At 39.6% G+C, this 17,760-nt stretch overlaps 1 protein-coding gene and 1 pseudogene across 1 annotated transcript in view; both read right to left on the bottom strand.

Moving 5' to 3' along the window:
* Positions 1-1,169: 1,169 nt before the first annotated feature.
* Positions 1,170-17,760, bottom strand: part of MOGAT1 (monoacylglycerol O-acyltransferase 1) — a 28,153-nt gene continuing 11,562 nt past the window's right edge. The window contains exons 2-6 of the mRNA XM_059928811.1: positions 12,630-12,808; positions 12,071-12,275; positions 9,719-9,893; positions 8,962-9,161; positions 1,170-1,776 (exon numbers count right to left, since the gene is read on the bottom strand). Of these exons, the coding sequence (XP_059784794.1) occupies positions 1,622-1,776; positions 8,962-9,161; positions 9,719-9,893; positions 12,071-12,275; positions 12,630-12,808 (914 nt within the window). The 3' untranslated portion in view covers positions 1,170-1,621. The remainder of the gene's footprint in view (positions 1,777-8,961; positions 9,162-9,718; positions 9,894-12,070; positions 12,276-12,629; positions 12,809-17,760) is intronic.
* LOC132369263 (oligosaccharyltransferase complex subunit OSTC-like) lies at positions 16,131-16,792 on the bottom strand (annotated as a pseudogene).

Genomic DNA, 17,760 nt, shown 5'->3' with positions numbered 1-17,760 from the left:
ATTGTCAATTACTGGCACGGGACAATCAGACATACATTATCTCCTTCGGAAAGTACGTCTTTTCTTAGAATAGGTTTCATACTATGGTACAGCTTTAAAAAATTCTTTACCTATGGCAAGGTTTGCGTGTTCACCTAGAAATACAACCATTCAACAAGTACTTATTTCATGCACCCATTCAACAAGTACTTATCTCATGCACCCATTCAACAAGTACTTATTTCACGCACCCATTCAACAAGCACTTATTCCATGCACCCACTCAACAAGTACTTATTTCGTGCCTACTATGTATCATGAGCTGACCCAGGTGCTAAGGAGACATCCACGAACAGGAAGGACAAGGATCCCGCTCTCTCAGACCTGACATTCTGGTTTAGGGAGAATCATATAACCCGAGTCAACGGTGAACTGGTCACATCTCACCAGAGAGGGCACTGTCTCTCAGAGCTCATCTTACTCGAAGAGGCCATATTGGAAGACAATTAAAACCCCTGCTTTTACTGTGAAAACCTTTTGGAATTTCAATGTCTTAAAACCCGTCCAAAGCATGTCTTCCAAAAGACCTCCTTACCTGTAGCAAATGAACATACTTCTAAGCAAACGGCAACAATGAATATTTCTAAGCATAATTAGAAAAGAGAAGACATGCTCTCATCCACATGGGTTTCCATATGGTAGATTCATTCTGTTTCCAAAATGGCATTAAAATTCTGCAATATTGTATAAAAAGGTGTTGGTTGATATGACCTAAAGGATCAAATTATCTAAGTCTTAAAAATAACATTATTCACTAATAAATGGTCTGTTCAAGCAGAAAAAAAATGATGTCCTCCAGTTCCACATGGCAAATTATTTTACACACTGTCTTGTAAATGTTCCAGCTGTGCTGAACAACAGCTGTCATATTCAGTGAAAACGCCACATTAAGTTATCGTAATATTTAGTAAAGGGGTCTAATTATTTTTTTTGAAGCTGTCATTTTTTTTAAGCACATGATAATTTTGGGGTTTTTTTTGGCTGCGTTGGGTCTTCATTGCTGCCCACAGGCTTTCTCTAGTTGTGGCGAGCAGGGGCTACTCTTTGCTGTGGTGCGTGGGCTTCTCATTGCAGTGGCTTCTCTTGTTGCGGAGCATGGGCTCTAGGCACACAGGCTTTAGTAGTTGTGGCTCGCGGGCTCCGTAGTTGTGGCTCGTGGGCTCTAGAGCACAGGCTCAGTAGTTGTGGCGCACGGGTTTAGTTGCTCTGCGGCATGTGGGATCTTCCCAGACCAGGGCTGGAACTCGAGTCCCCTGCATTGGCAGGTGGATCCCTAACCAATGCGCCACCAGGGAAGTCCTGCATGTGAATAATTCTAAACCTTTTCTTAACTTGTAAAATGATTTTTACCTTCCTAAATGAGGAAGACGAATAAAAGGCTGATAATCATCTCCAACCTTACCCTATAGTCACCCACTGGATGTTTAGTTACCATAGATAAACATCAACTTCTGTCACCATACATAATACTTCTCAGTTGCAAATTTGATTCCTTCATCAAAGAAAAAATTTAATTTATTTAAAATATTTGTTCTTTCAATGGGATATTCTCTCGCCCTCTTGTATCCTTCTAAGAGGACAGTTATCTAAAAATGAGAGTTTCATTTTCTGGAATACCGTACTTCCCTTTGTGCTCCTCAAATAATTTCCTTAGCTCCTCCATATAGGTCTGATGCAACTCCTCAACCTGCTCTGGGGTCGGGTGCAGGGTCTGATGAACAGGGATTGGGCGGCCAACTGCAAAAACAGAGAATACATCGTACGTAAGAAATCAAAACCACTCCACCACAAACTACCACCTCCAATGGACAGCCCTAGAAAGATCTCCCAATCAGAATCTGTCAGGCCTGCCAGCTCCCATCCCTTTTTCATTTTACTGGCTGCCTGCCGTGGTCACACCATCTCTTTTGGTAGCAAATAAAGAGCCTTCCTTCTCAGCAGACGCTGGATTGTCAGGACACTTGTGGTTTTGACTTTGAGTCAAATGAACTACTGTGCTGGCTGCAGCTGGGAGATAAGAGGACATCGCTGTGTGTGTACGTCAGCAGCTTGCTCCTCTGGTACAGCTGACAGCCAGACCACAGTGCTCTATTATCACTGTCTGGGAAATCTTAACTCAGGAGGCAACAGTCCCCTATTCTGGCTCTGTTTAATGGCATCCTAAAAAAATGAAAAGAATATATATCTTCACTGCTAAGTATCTGTGCTAGAAAACATAATCACAAGGATTCCACTGTCCGTAATGGTGGAAAACAAAACCAGCCAAACGTCTTAATAGAAAAAAACATTAAATAAACCACAGACCATTCATTCAGTGCAATCCTAGGCAGCAATTTTTTTAAAAACTAAATAATATTTTTGTAACTGTGTATGGTGACTTATTGTGGTGATCATTTTACAATATATACAAATATCAAGTCAACACTTGAAGCTGTTATATGCAATTATATCTCAATTTAAAAAATGAAATATATATGTGTGTACACACACAGAGATGTCTAAAATGTTGTAGGTGGGGAAAAGTTGTAAAATAACATAGTATGATCCTATTTATTAAAAATTTCTATATCTAGGTGCATTATAAGCTTTTAGTGCACTAAGAAAATCTACAAGGTACCCTGATAGCCCTTACCTGGAGGGAGGGAGGTAGAGCTGGGGGAATTTACATTTTATCTGTATTGTATGAATTTTCTACAATGAGAAGGCATTGGTGTAATCTGTATAATTAAAAATGAACTAATTAATTTTTTAAAACCTAGCAATTTCTACATGTATTTTAAGGCATTTATATAATAAATAACTTTTATCTCACTTGTGTCAGATTTTGAGAGACTAGATATACGTGGCTCCGCCTCCTGCTGTCCTCAGTCCTCTCTGCTACTCATTGCGCCCTCTGCTGGCCTGATGCTGCTACCGATGCCAAGAGTTAAAAATGTACAGGATGTTCAAGGAACTGCAAACTGCTTACTACCTTTGATTAGCTTGGGCATGAGGTCAAATGGGGCTGTAGGTAACAGAATGGCACTCGCAGGGCTTCCTTTGCCCACCCGGAGTCTCCCCATGCTACATCCAAGGTTCGATCCATGTTAGTAACAAAAGGTGATTAGTTAAGAAGAAACCAGAGAAAGAAGGAAGTGATAAATAACAGTAGAAGGAAGTGTGACAATAGTATGGGAGGTAAGGGAGCACAGAGAAGGGAATGTATACACACAAACACACACACATATATTATAATATATATTAAGAAGATATCTATCTATATCTATCTATATTTATATACAATGTTACACATAATCTATATATCCTATGTATAGATGTATAATCTCCTTATCACAACATTAGTATTCTCAAATTGCTAAGTTTTTAACCATATATAGCCTCAAGAAGCTCCTATACAGTTTTCCTTGAAAGCTTGGGTGTCAAACATACATAGCAGACATCAGTCCTTTGTAATTTAACATAACTATCTCGCTGTCAGTAAGGTTGACTTTTTTTTTTTTTTTTTTTTAACCACACAGCTTGCAGGATCTCAGTTCCTCGACCAGGGATTGAACCCAGGCCCAAGGCAGTGAAAGCACTGAGTCCTAACCACAGAATGGCCAGGGCACTCCCATGTCAGTTGTGGTTGAAATACAGACTTGGAGAGGCTGAAATGATGGGGTGGAATTGGGGGCTGGTGTTGCACAAGAAGCACCAGGCTAGACCAGATCCAGTGCCAGCTCACCAGCAGGTACACCGAGCTAGTAAGTAACTTCTTCACTGGCCTTAATTTTCACATGTATGGAATAAAAGAGTAGGCGACCTTGAAGCTTCCACCCAGCTCTGATCTTTGTTGTTGTCTGAGGAAAGAAACTGAGAAATTCACGTGCTCATTGAGAAATCTACTTGCAAATCTACTAGCAAATTTGTGGTGTTATAGAAATAGCTTCTGTTTTCTTAGTGAAATTATCCCAAGGAGAGAGGTTAAGTGCAACTATTCTGGGTGGGAGGGGGGATTTATAAAGAGATACAGTGGTCTAAGAAGATGAAGAGTGTTGTTCCCAGCTTACTTCAATTAGGGCTTGTGAATTCTGAATTATTGAGTCTTATTTCCTGAGATATCCTACAGTTAATTCCAATCCTGTTCTTTTCCTATTAATGGTTTTATTATATTTCAGATAGTTCTTTCAGAGAGCTCAAACACGCTCATATATATTGAATTTATCATCATTAGATTTTTCCCTTTAAACTGTGAGACAAACACAGTCATACTTGTCTTTCTCTTATTTACCCACAGAGAAACTGAGATGCTGAAAGTTTCTAAACTATACATACACATACACAAAAACAAACAAACAAACAAAAACCAAAGGAAATGAAGATTTAAACCCAGCACTTCTGCCCCTCATTACTAAACTAACCCAAAATTGGATTAGAGAGTAAGAACCTTTCTCAATTACTTTTTAGGAATACAGACAGAGGTAACAAAACAAAAACTTGCAAATCTGAGAAGGGTCCCCAGAGCCCTAGAAGACCAGAGTTCCCTCTCTCCACAAAAAGGAGATTTTTACTATCAAGGAGAAGAAAGCTGTTTTCCACATAAGACTGGGTTAGTTGCAGACTGCTGCCTGACTCCCTTTTTATAACACAAAGGAAAAACCAGCTGCATCAGGCTGCTCTGGAGGTAGAACTCCTTGCCCTGGAAAAATCGGCTAACATCTACTTATGGCAGAGTCAGGAATCTTAGCTCTTGTTTATGTTTCAGTGCTTTTTATAGCTGGCATGCTCCTTTGTTCCCTTTTCAATTCCATCCAACAATTCAGGATTAGTTATGTCTTTATTGCCTTACACAGCAGTCTTGCTCTAATTTCTGTGATGCTGTGTTGTATTTACCTAAATGAAGAATAAGCAGCTTCACGAGCTATTGTATTTGCAGCTGGAGAAGAGCTTGGAGATGGGAGTTATTTTCTTCTCATTGAGGCAAAGAGTAGATCTTTCACAATAAGAAGTCTTTGTTCTATTTCTCTGTAATTGTGAAAATTCTGCATAGTTTTCTCTCTCTAACGGTCTGACATAGGAATTACTCTTTCTTTAGATGCTACATAGCCATACACAAGAGAGAGACCAGGCAGAGAGCTGGGCAGAGTGGGACTGGGAAGAGTCAAAACCTGGGTTCAAGTAAACCTCTGGCTTATGATGCAGTCTCAGAAGATGCCCAATGTAAGTATGTGTGTATATAAGTGTGTATACATATGCACACACACACACTCATGAACATTAACTGAGCACTTAATACATTATACTGGGTACCATACTAATTCGTTTATTATTACCTCCTTTAATCCCTACTTTACAATTAAAATTTAAATTAGGTTCCCCTTCCTTCCTTTCTATTTCAGAAAATCCATTAGCCTGCTTTTTTTCCCATTAGGATAGAATAATGACTTGAAACAAAATGGACTACTTTTGTCCTCAAGTGGTTCCAAACCAGTTTTATTTAAATAAGGTACATTCCCTTCCTTAATTTTTTTATCAAAAAAAAAAAAAATTCAAACCTATAGAAAAAAATAATACAATAAGCACTTGCATCTTCTTCCTCTAGACTCACCAGTTTTAAACATTTTTGTGCACACACACACACACAATATGTATATGGATATACACATGTATCATTATTTTTACTTTTGTAGAACCATTTGAGAGTAAGTTGTAGACATCATTGATTCGATCATGTTATCAGCCTTAAAACTGCTCATGCTATAAAGACAAAAGTTGACAACCTATTCCAGCTTAAAGTAGGCTAAAGAAAGTGAAAATTAAATGCAATGTATGATCCTGCTATGGGAAAAAAAACTGCCCTTCACCAAAACCCATAGCTAAAAAGAATGTTATTGTGGCAACTGATGAAATTTGAGTATGGCATGTACACTAGTTAATAGCATTTAATCGATGTTCAATTTCCTGAATTGTACTGACATTATAAAAGAGAATAATCTTGTTCTTAAGAGATAGACATAAAAGTAATTAGGAACAAATGGTCATGTTGTTTGCACTTAAACAGTTCAGCGATAACAATAGTAAAAGGTGTATTTGTGATACCATTAGAGAGAGAGAAAAACCGTAGCAAAAAATGTTAACCGGGGAGTCTAGGAGAAAGGCACACAGGAGCTCGTTTTACTACTCATGAGACTTTTCTGAACATTTGAAATTTTTCAACATGACATTTTAAAACTTAAATCCAACACATACTAGGACACATGAAATTTCCTCTTTTAAAAAGCAAGTTTCCCTTGTATTTTACTTTCTTACCCAAACAACTTTCTGTCATACCACCTGTACTGGCTCTATGACTTGAACTTAATAGTAAATTGATCTTAAAAAATTTTAATATGTACTTGTTCTATTTCTGAAAACTTAACAATTATAATCAGACAGGCCTAACTAAAGCCTAGACTTTAAGAACAGTATGTAAAGAGTCACAGTTCCTTGCAAGAATGTTGCTTTTTTTTGTTTGTTTCTGCATCACAGACCTCCAGGAGGGCAGGGATTTTGCCTTATTTGTTCTCTGCTATATTCTCAGTGCCCACAGGGTGGGAGCTCAAGACACATTTGTGAATCAACAGATTAGTCTTTAGTTAGTTCCTTGCAACATTCTTGCAAGGAACTGCGACTCTTTACAAACTGTTCTTAAAGTCTAAACTCATTTCCTTTTTCTCTCCCAGTTGTCATGATGGATGTGACATTGAAATCAGTTTCTCTCCATTATTATGTAATAAAATATAATCTATGTGAACGTTTTATTGTACTTGGATAAACTGATAATAACCCGGATAAAATATATAAATGACATACTATTTGTGACACATAAAGAAAATATATGGTAGCTTCTTTATAAATTATGTCCATTGAGAATGACCCTCAGGAAAGAGGAAAGAAGGTTTTGATGGAGGATGCAGAGAAACCTGATGGTTTAGCAAAGTCTGGTGTAAGAAATATGCAGAGACTGATGATGGCACCTTAGAATTAGCCAGAGCACATTTTTAAAGGGATTTTAACTAATAAGACATTAACAGACAAAACCATTACATTCCTAGTGAATCTTAGTGAATCTTGCTCACACTACAATGAATGCTCTAGGGGCTTCCCTGGTGGCGCAGTGGTTAAGAATCTGCCTGCCAATGCAGGGGACACGGGTTTGATCCCTGGTCCGGGAAGATCCCACATGCCACGGAGCAACTAAGCCCATGCGCCACAACTACTGAAGCCCATGCGCCTAGAACCCGTGCTCTGCAACAAGAGAAGCCACCGCAATGAGAAGCCCGCGCACCGCAATGAAGAGTAGCTCCCGCTCGCCGCAACTAGAGAAAGCCCACGCGCAGCAACAAAGACCCAACGCACCCAAAAATAAATAAATAAAATAAATAAATCTATTTTTAAAAAATGAATGCTCTGGTTGAAGTTGCTGATAAAGTGGGGTCTGAGAGATATGGGGGAAAACTATTTACAGGATGGAGAATCAGAGCATCTCTGGACACCTGGGAGTGAGAGGATTATAGATGCAGTAACGATTTAGGGTGAATTCAGCTAATATTTAATGAGTTCTTGTGATGCAAGGTAGAGTTAACAAACTCTTAATTAAGTAGAAGGGGGAGTAGAAGGACCCCAAAATAACTTGCCACTCTGGACGCTGCCTGAATTCTGCTTGGGGTGTGTCAGGGAGTCAGCAGAGAAACAGCTCTGGGTTTGAAGCGCACTGATTTAAAATAGAAATGAGCATAGCAACTTAGATCATGGTTTCAATACCATATTGTGTTTTATTCTCTGGCGCACGTGAATGATACACAGCTTTTGCTTTTGTTTATGGAACTGTAAATAACTTACCCCTAACTTGTGTTTCTCCAAGTAAATAAAAGTCTTTAAGTACACATTGTCAGAGGGTCCGGTTCACACAAACCAGGCTGCCCTCAGTCATCTGACTCCCACCTGACCACCCTAAGAGCACGCAGCTGAGTCTTTATGAAACATGCATATTCTTAGCTTGGTTTTTAAAAGGCTTCCCATAATAGCAGGATTCTGAGGATGCTGGAGACTAGAATTGGTGTTTCTGATGTAATCATTCGGGGGGGTAAGTGGAAGGATGTACTGAAGCAATTTTCTTTTGTTCTGAGTCTTTAAGAGATGCACGCTTGACAGGCACTAAGTAAAAACCAGAGCTATAAACACGGAAGGACCCAGAGATGATCATACTAAGTGAGGTGAGCCAGACAGACACAGACAAATACCATACGCTATCGCTTATATGTGGAATCTAAAAAAAAAAAGATACAAATGAACTTATTTACAAAACAGAAATAGACCCACAGACTTATGGTTACCAAAGGGCAAAGGACGGGGGGGAGGGATAAATTAGGAGCTTGGGGTTAATGTGGTCGTCATCCTCCTCCTCCATTTTAATCCCCCCACACGTGCCATTTTTAAAGATAAAATCAGTCTATATTAGAATACATGTATCTAGTTGGGGAAAAAATGCTTTTGCCGTATGAACTGATGCCTATGTGAACTGAACATGATGAAGACATCTATTACACAGAAATGTCCACATATTAATAGACTCTGATGTAATGTGTTCAAAGAACTGCTATGTTGTAATCTGCTAGTACAGAGAAATAGACTCATCAGAGTATTAGAAATTCTATTTCTAAAATTGAATTCTATTTGCAGTTCAATAGCAATATTTTTAAAATAATTGATTCCCATTCAAATGGAAAGCATAGTCATTTCATAAATAAAAGGCAGACTGTAAATGAAGTTCAAATAACACCTATAGGATTATTATTTTAGGAAGTTCTTACTCAAAGCTATTTCAGTAACAATAAACATAGCTCAAAGTAAGGTAATCCTTTTTACTCAGTTTAACAAGCCTCGAGTCTTTGATGTACATACCAACAGTGTGGATGGGTTTCCTATAGGGCATTAGGCCAAAATTGTATTGAAAAATTCCTCTGGCGTGGAACAGTGGCAAAGCAAATCCCATGATCTTCTGTAGTTTCTCCTGCACAGTTCGAAGCCATGAGCCTTCAGGGTTGCTAACTTGTTTAAATAGTTCATTTTCACCAAAAGAAAACACTGGCACCAAATAAGCACTGCAAATAACAAGGAGGAAGAATAAGCATTTTCAATGAAAAGGATTTAAATATTTCATTTAGCCCAGCTGACTTTTAGAACAGATTCCTAACAATTCTTTGATGTTCCCAAGCCTCCCTATAGCGCTAAGTTCATGTTCCATACATTGAAACTGACTTATACCTGAGGTCCTTTGGGGAGGTACCTCAGTAGTCTTAGTGATTTGTGGAATTTTATTCTATAGAAAATCAAGGTTCCAGGAAGCTTCTTTGTCATCTGCGGTTTTGGCCATGGTTCATTTGTTCATTTGGCTAGGAATTTATACTGTGCATATAAAATTTTGTGTTTTTTTTGTTTTCCTCTTATAGACAAGTTGAATGGCTGGACGCCATGACATTGAGTTACCTTAGTGGGAAGGTTGTATTTCATTCCCCCTAAACATCCACATCTGCTCTCATTAGGAAGCCGATTAGGAGCTCCGTCTTTAAGGGCCAGAAAAATGACTTTCCTTCTTTGTGTTCGTTTAATAATGTGTTAACTTCCCTGACCCAGGTGCCTGAAATGAAAAGCCACTTACCCATGGGTCAGAGCAATTTTCACAAATCCCTTCCGCTGGCGGATGAACAGAGTGAACTTTCCAGGATGGGCATCCAGTGATTCCTCTGCACCCCCAAGCACGATGACTGAGATGTTTCCACCTCCTTCCTTGCTGAGCACGTGACACACGCTTCTCCTGGAAACTGAGACTGGCCCTTAGTGAAAAAAACAAAAGGCGTTAACTAATTGCCCTTTTACACTCTTATCATAATAGTCTATGGCACCAGCAAATATTTCACAGAATTTCCTAGACTGCTTACATTTGGAGCAGTTTGCAGGTTTATAATTTTTTCATAGCCGAATCTTTGGTAATAGATGCCATTAATAAGATCTAACGTTCTGGCAGGTGACAGGGTTAGGTCTTTAAAATGTCACTTGCTTATTACTAGGTCTATCACTTGTTCAGGTAGGTTGTGTACTGCTCATTTCTACAGATTCCATTCATATTGCATTATAAGTAAAAGGTGCCCCCTGGAGCTGTTCAGTGCACAAATCTGCATAGCTGTATGTGGTAGTCTTCATCATTATCCTGGCAGATAGATCCTTGCTCAGAACCAAACAGTATAACCTCCAAGAGGTTGCCCTGGATCTTTTGAACACACAATGGTCTGTTTTCAGGTATTCTTTATGGATTCTTATTTCTCAGACATGGATTTATAATGTAAATGGTTTCAAAAATTCAGACATCTGACAAATAACATACATCAATTGCTAAATCTGTGCGTGATTCCCAAATGCCTAGTTTGACTTTGGTAAATTGTTTATTTAAGACATAAGTTACATAATTGTTCAGTCTTTATATCAGCCTTTCCCATGTAAAAATAACTTTAAAGACTCCTTTTCAGATTTTAAATGGACTACGTACTCTTGGAGGAAAATACTATGAACTCTTGGAGGAAAAGAATAACAATGAAAACACAAACAACCTGTGACCCATATTTCAGAGACAACCACTTTTTAATGTCTTATTGTTTCCTTCCATTCTTGATTTTATCTGTTTTCTTTTTTTAGTCATAAAAGAATGTGGGGCTTCCCTGGTGGCGCAGTGGTTAAGAATCCGCCTGCCAATGCAGGGGACATGGGTTCGAGCCCTGGTCCAGGAAGATCCCACATGCCATGGAGCAACTAAGCCTGTGCGCCACAACTACTGAGCCTGCATGCCACAACTACTTAAGTCCACGGACCTAGAGCCAGTGCTCCGTACAAGAGAGGCCACCGCAATGAGAAACCCGCGCACCACAACGAAGAGTAGCCCCCGCTCGCCGCAGCTAGAGAAAGCCCGTGCACAGCAACGAAGACCCAATGCAGCCAAAAATAAATATTTTATTAAATAAATAAATAAAGGTCAGAGCCTTGAGAATGGGCTATCCTGTATGTTAAAAAAAAAAAAAAAGAATGTGTTCGTTTTATCAAGACACGGCCCTTCGTCTCCTGAAGGAAATTACATGCTCATTTTACTGTGGGTTCCTATTACTGGGGGAATATAAAATTAGGACAGGATTCTGAATGATCAGCGACTCTCTGAAGAGAAGAGGCAGAGGAGGGTAGGTTAGAGGGTAGAGAACCTGAGCCCAAATAGGTGTGAGCTTTCACTGAGTTCAAAGCCACGGCCATTCTGCTCTGCGTGCCCTGAGTCAGAGCTGGAGGCATTGCTTCCACTGGAAAGAGGGCCTCGTGATTTCCAGACACCTGGCAGTCCTCACTTGCCTCTGGACACTTCTCAGTTTCCTCCTGAGGCTTCCCTTCTTCAGGCCATGCTTAAATGCTGCATTTCTCAGGGCTGTTAGGGACTAAATGTTTAAGTTCCTCCAAAATTCATATGTTGAAACCTAACCCCCAATAGGATGGTATTAGGAGGTGGGGCCCTTGGGAGGTAATTAGGTCATGAGAGTGGAGCCCCCAGGAACAGGGTTAATGTTCTTATAGGAAGAGGAACAGAGCTAGCATGTTCTCTCTTTCCACCATATGAAGATACAATGAGAAGATGGCCATCTGCAAACCAGCAAGTGGGCCATCACCAGACACAGGATCTTCCCAGCCTTCAGACTGTGAGAAATAAATTTCTATTGTTCAAGCTACCCAGTCTATGGTATTCTCTTATAGCAGCTGAACTAAGACAGGCTCCTTCTTCGTCCCTGTTGTCTTTAACCTTATCTCTACATGTGGCTCACGGATTCAAACCCCACTTATGTGTCCTGAGTTCTCCAAAATCCATCTCCTTAGAGTTTTACTCTAAGAAACTGTAAACCCAGCTGGTTTGGGAGGGGACATTCTACGTGGTCCTGCCCACCCAGAACCCTAGAGAAATAAACAGTGATCTGCCTTCACTTACCACTACTCATCAGATATTCTCGGAAGAGCGGACACCGGAACCAAAATGGAAGCACATGAAGATACGCAGTAAGGCCAGGAAACAGCTCCTTGAAGTTTGAATAATTTGTACAAAAGTTTCCAAAGGCTCCAGCAACAAGCACTCCATGGGGGTGAAACCCAAATATGTAGTTGTGACTTGGATTCAAATCCCAAGTTTTGATGAGCTACAGTGCATTTATATTGACATAAAAAAACAAAATGTTCCCTGATTAGTTTCCAATAAGAAACAGAAGGACTCAGAATTAGTTCTATGTTCAAGAGGAAATGAAGAACATGACTCATTTTCATTTCCTGGGGCAGAGCTGTTTCCAAATTTTTAAACTGTTTCCTGAACCCAGAGCCCCTCATACACAGCCTTCTAAATTTTGTCAATTTAGGTTAGACCCCATTTAGTAACTTGGGCTGAATTGCAGGCTCTCCCCGTCTAAAAAGGGAAACGCTTGAAAAATATGTGATAAAAACACATTTGAATTCTTTTCCCAGCTTAAAACCATACTATATAAAACAATTCTACTCACATGAATTGGAAAATAGTCCTTAAAGTACCTCCAAATGGTCCAGCTTCTGACCCAGTCGGATCTCCTGCCTCCTTGCTCTGGGGTTTGCCAGTCAAAGTAAAGCCATGTCAAATAAGGGATGTAGAGGAACCAGTAGTTGTATATGATCAGGAACACGATGACTCCAAGGCACACCTGTGCTGTAAGAAAGGGGAAGACCTCAGGAATCAGGGTCAGTTAGCATCTGCTCACTGTACTGTACAATCATTGGCCCAAGGTAGGGGGAATCTAACATAGACAAAGTGTGTTCAACTGAACCTTGGTTCAAGTGAGGTAGTGTAACAAGACAGCAATGGTACAGTATGACCTAACATTTCTTGGATGTTTAGTATATACCAAGTACTGTATTGTGGATTCCACCAAAAAATATTTTTAAATTTAATCCTCATATAGCCACAGCATCAATGAAGCAGCCCTAGCACTCCTAACATTCTTTTTATAAGAGGGAAAATAGCAGCTTAGGGAGGTTAAGTGAATTGCCCAAGCTACACGGAGGTGTAAGTGGCTGACCTGTCTAAATTCAAGGTCCATTCTCAAAGCTCATGGCCCTACACCACCTCCCCGACGTGATACATGGAGGAACCGTCGCTGACAGGAGGAATGCAGAGGAATTGCTGCTACAAGTGTTCACCTTGATTGAGCAGCCATTATGCATGTGCCCATGAAGAGGGCACATTCCAATGACAAACTTCATTTCCCGGAAGTCTATTGCCAGAGATAGAAATGGCACAGGAGTGACTCTACGCCTTAGCTCACCTACCACTTCTCTTGACATTTCATAATGACAGAGCAATCCTAATTGTGCACCTAATGATATAGCTTCAAATAGATGAAGCAGGAATTGATAAAACTTGACCTGGGCAGTAGGGACAAGAATATTTGCCTTAAAGGAATACATTAAGCTAAGCTAGACATTTTCTTTTTATGTCTGTGCTATGTGTTATACTAAAAACTATTTATGAAAAGAAAAATATATCAATGGGGAGGAGCACAAAGACTTAAAGCGTGGCACAGAGTAAGTGCTCAACAAATGCCAGCTATTACTACTGGTTTAAGGAGTGCCATTACCTCTTTCTTCTTTATTATGTGCTACAGTCTTGAATCTAGTACTGACTTCGGTCCCCCAAGCTCCTATCCATTCTCAACTTTATTAAAAAGAGCTTTGTCCCCAAACGATCCATCATGGTATCTGAGTAAGAGCACCTTGATCTATTATTGTTTTATAGTTATAGATGTAGGTATAGATTTGGTTTTTTTTTTTTTTTTTGGCAAAAACAGAACACATGTTTATATTTCTAGAAATATATAAATCAACAAATTTCCCAGTATAGATTTAACCCAAATACTGAATTGAACCCATCAGAGGACTGACTTGCTCTCTCCAGGGTGGGTTAAAAGTTAAAAGGGTGTGAAAGGTTAAGGAAGCATGTGCCCTCCACGGTTCAGTGGGGTGTTTTCTTGCATTCTGGAAGTTTCCACGAGTCTAGAAGTGAGGCCAAAAGAGTGTCCTCTGCCCTCATTCCTACCAAGATCACTCTATTTTGATTTACCTGCTTCCCTCTACCCAGGTCTGTGCGCTGACAATGTACCCCTGTTAATTAATTTTATTTTATTAAAATGTGCAAAACATTTACAAGAAACATAAATAGGTCTCATTATTCTCTACCCCAACCTGGATCAGGTGAGCTATGATGGAACAGGGGAGGGAGGGCATAGGTACTGAGTAGTAACTGTCTCGCATGGGCAACAGGCAACCTTATTTACTCCTCCTTGCAACCCTCACGGTACAGAGTTCTGTCCCTATTTTGCAGTTGTGGAAACTGAGGCTCAGGGAGTTTGAGTGTCCAAAGGACTTGAACCTGGATCTGCCTAATCCTTAAACCCAGGCACGTTTTTTTTTTTTTTAGAAAACCAAACTATCCCCAGCTAATGGTCATAACACCATAAACATGTGTTTATTACAAGTACATAAGCAGGTTCATAAGCATAAAGAATCAGGCACATGAAAGGTTTTATTTTCTTTACTATAAAGGTGGAGAAACTAAGACCAAAAGCAAATTAACTTAATTTCAATCACAGAGTGAGTCAAGAGTAGGTCCAGAAACAAAGTCCCCCGGCTACTAATTCAATGGTCCACTCACCCAACCACATTCCTCTAGGTGAATACACACTGCATATCTCTAACATTCATTATGTGTTTTGCATGTACAGTGGTTAAGACATGGATGGGAAATTGGACTCCTTATGTTGGAATGTGCCACCAACCAGCTTCCTGACCTGGGGTGAGGTCTTTTACTTCTTGAGCCTCGATTCCTTTACCTGTGAAATGGGCTAATAACAGCACCACTCTCCAAGGACTGTTGGGGGAATAAACAGAGAGATGTTACACTGCCTGGCACAGAGCAAGCGCTTGACAAATGGGAGCCATTTTTATAATAACTGTGTTTACTAGGATACATTTGGAGAATGCAAAAAGTAGAAGCAGACAAGATAACACTCATATTCCTGTCACCCAACAAAAACTACTGTTAAATTTTCCCGTCTTTTTTTTTTCTTCCATCAAACAGGTTATGTTTTTTTAACACAGTTGATCACACATATTTTTTATTCTGTATTTGATCACTTACGATTATCTCATCTTAGCTGCTTGGTATTATAAATTTGGCATTAAAACCTCTCCACAAGTGTTATTTTTAATGACTGAGCAACATTCCATTGGTTGTCAGTACTAATTCAAATTCTCTTGTTTTTGAATATTTGGGCTTCTAACAACTTTTCTCTAATAACATAATCTTGCATAAAGATTTATTTCATATCATAAATAGGACCAAAGTAGTTTTTTAATCCCTTGATCCTAAATTGGACTGAAAGCAGAAAACACTACAAAAACTAGGTGACTAGATCACCTCTATTTTCTATTTTTATCCCACTAAGCAATCCAAGGTAACACGATTCTCCTAAACTGGAGGTCAAACAGAAGAGAAAGTTTAAAAAATTTACTCCAAAACATTGTGCAGCTCTCAAAACTAATGTTGATACTTTAAAAAAAATTGTTTAGATTCATAAACCAAGTTGCACTGAAGGCCTAAATTTCAGCTGCCTTTTTTTTTTAATTAGAAAAATTATTTATTTCTTCTCCTTTCATACATCTTATTGTTCAGGAAACAGTCTTACATACATGTCTGAAATGATGTACTGTCACACACTCTGTTTAAAGGCAAAGCACCACAGGTAAAGCCGATCATCTGTCCAGAGTTCTCAGCTTATGGGATCTCACTTTCTGATTTTACACTAACTCCTGAAGGTCAGAAATGTCATCTCCAAAAAATGTTAAGGGGTTTGTAAAAAATAATTATTTTATTCAATATTATAGTTGTAGAAATGAAGTATATTTTCTTTAAGAAATAAAAAAAAGAAGAAAATGCCACTTAACATCATTGGTATGTCAGTATAGGCCAGCAGGAAAAAATACTGATAAGCTTGTCTCTTTGATACCAAGAAGACATTCTAGTCCAAGCTATAATACACTTCCTATGTTTTCACTAGATGTTTCTTTTCTGCTGCTTTTCATCCTTTTCCATATTTCATATCAGAGGACTGGTACAGCCTTTAAAACTTCATTAACAGGAGCAAATTCAGTATCCACCGATTTCTTCTCAAAAGGCCTTCTAACCCATCAGATAGCCCGGCAGTTTCATTCTCATGAATACTCTAGCCACGAAAAAACTCAGTAGGACACAGACGAATCCAATGAATAGAAGGAGAAATCTATTGAGTTTGGGAATGTTTGGTGCATTGGATTGGTCCAGGATTATGAAACCTAAACCTCCCATTGTAAACAAGAAGCTGGATGGGAGTCCTTCCATAATATATTGTTCATTTACTCTGTAGGCCAAGAAAGCTACTGGCCTCTGATGCCCATGTTCTTCAGTCATGGAGCCGACACCTGGAGGTTCGACAGTAACATCCTAAACGATTCCTCCGGCGATGAGGAAGTAAGACACCACCACCAGAGCGTACATCGTCATGGCCGACGGCATGTGCACCCAGGGTGGCTTCTTCAGCTTCAGGTTGGGACATTCCAGCACTAAGAACGGGACTTGGTACAAACTCTCCATGTTGGTGGCGGCAGGGGCAGCTGTCGGCCGCCAGCCCCACGCACCACCCAGGAACAGCTCTTTTTTTTTTTTTTTCTTTGGCTGCATCACAGTGTGTGGGAATCTTAGTCCCCCGACCGGGGATGGAACCGTGCCCCCTGCAGTGGAAGGGCAGAGTCCTAACCACTGGACCACCAGGGAATTCCCCGAAATTTCAGCTTCCTTGACTTGGGTACATTCTGGATAAGAAACCACAAGTCAGCCCCCAATCATTTATACTCTATTTTCACTTAACTGCCATAGATTTCTACTTTCTCTACATCATTGAGGAAGCTGCCTCCCGCTATTTTTTTTTTTTTTTGAGGTGAAATTCACATAACATAAATTAGCCATTTTAAAGAAAACAATCCAGTTGCATTTAGTACATTGACATTGTTGTGCAACTCCCACTTTTATCTAGGTCCTAAACACTTGGATCATTCTGAAATAAAACTCTGTACCCATTAAACAGTTACTCCTTATTTCCCTTTCCCCTGTCCCTGGCAAGCACCAATCTGCATTCTTTTTCGATGGATTTACCTATTCTAGATATTTCATATAAATGCAATGATCCAATATGTAACCTTCTGTAGGCTTTCACTTACCATCAAGTTTTTGAGATTCAGCCATGTTGTAACATATATCAGCACTTCATGCCTTTTTATGGCTGAATAATATTCGCATGTATGGATAGATCACAACTTGTTTATCCATTTGTTTATCTGTTGATGCACATGTGGGCTGTCTCCACCTTCTGGCTACTGTGAATAGTGCAGCAATGCCCCACTCCTTTAACAGTACTGAAAGTCAGAAAGGCTCAGCCAAAGTGTATGCATCGGCACTAAGCTTACCATCATCAGTAAAGGGTCAAAATGACATTTGCCTCTTCTTACGATCAAGTGGGAAATATACCCCATCACCTTTGTGACCTTGTTGCCAAAAATGTCTAACCTGAC

Source organism: Balaenoptera ricei, chromosome 7 (assembly GCF_028023285.1).
Source record: "Balaenoptera ricei isolate mBalRic1 chromosome 7, mBalRic1.hap2, whole genome shotgun sequence".
NCBI lineage: Eukaryota > Metazoa > Chordata > Mammalia > Artiodactyla > Balaenopteridae > Balaenoptera > Balaenoptera ricei.
This window is presented reverse-complemented; position numbering and strand designations above follow the sequence as displayed.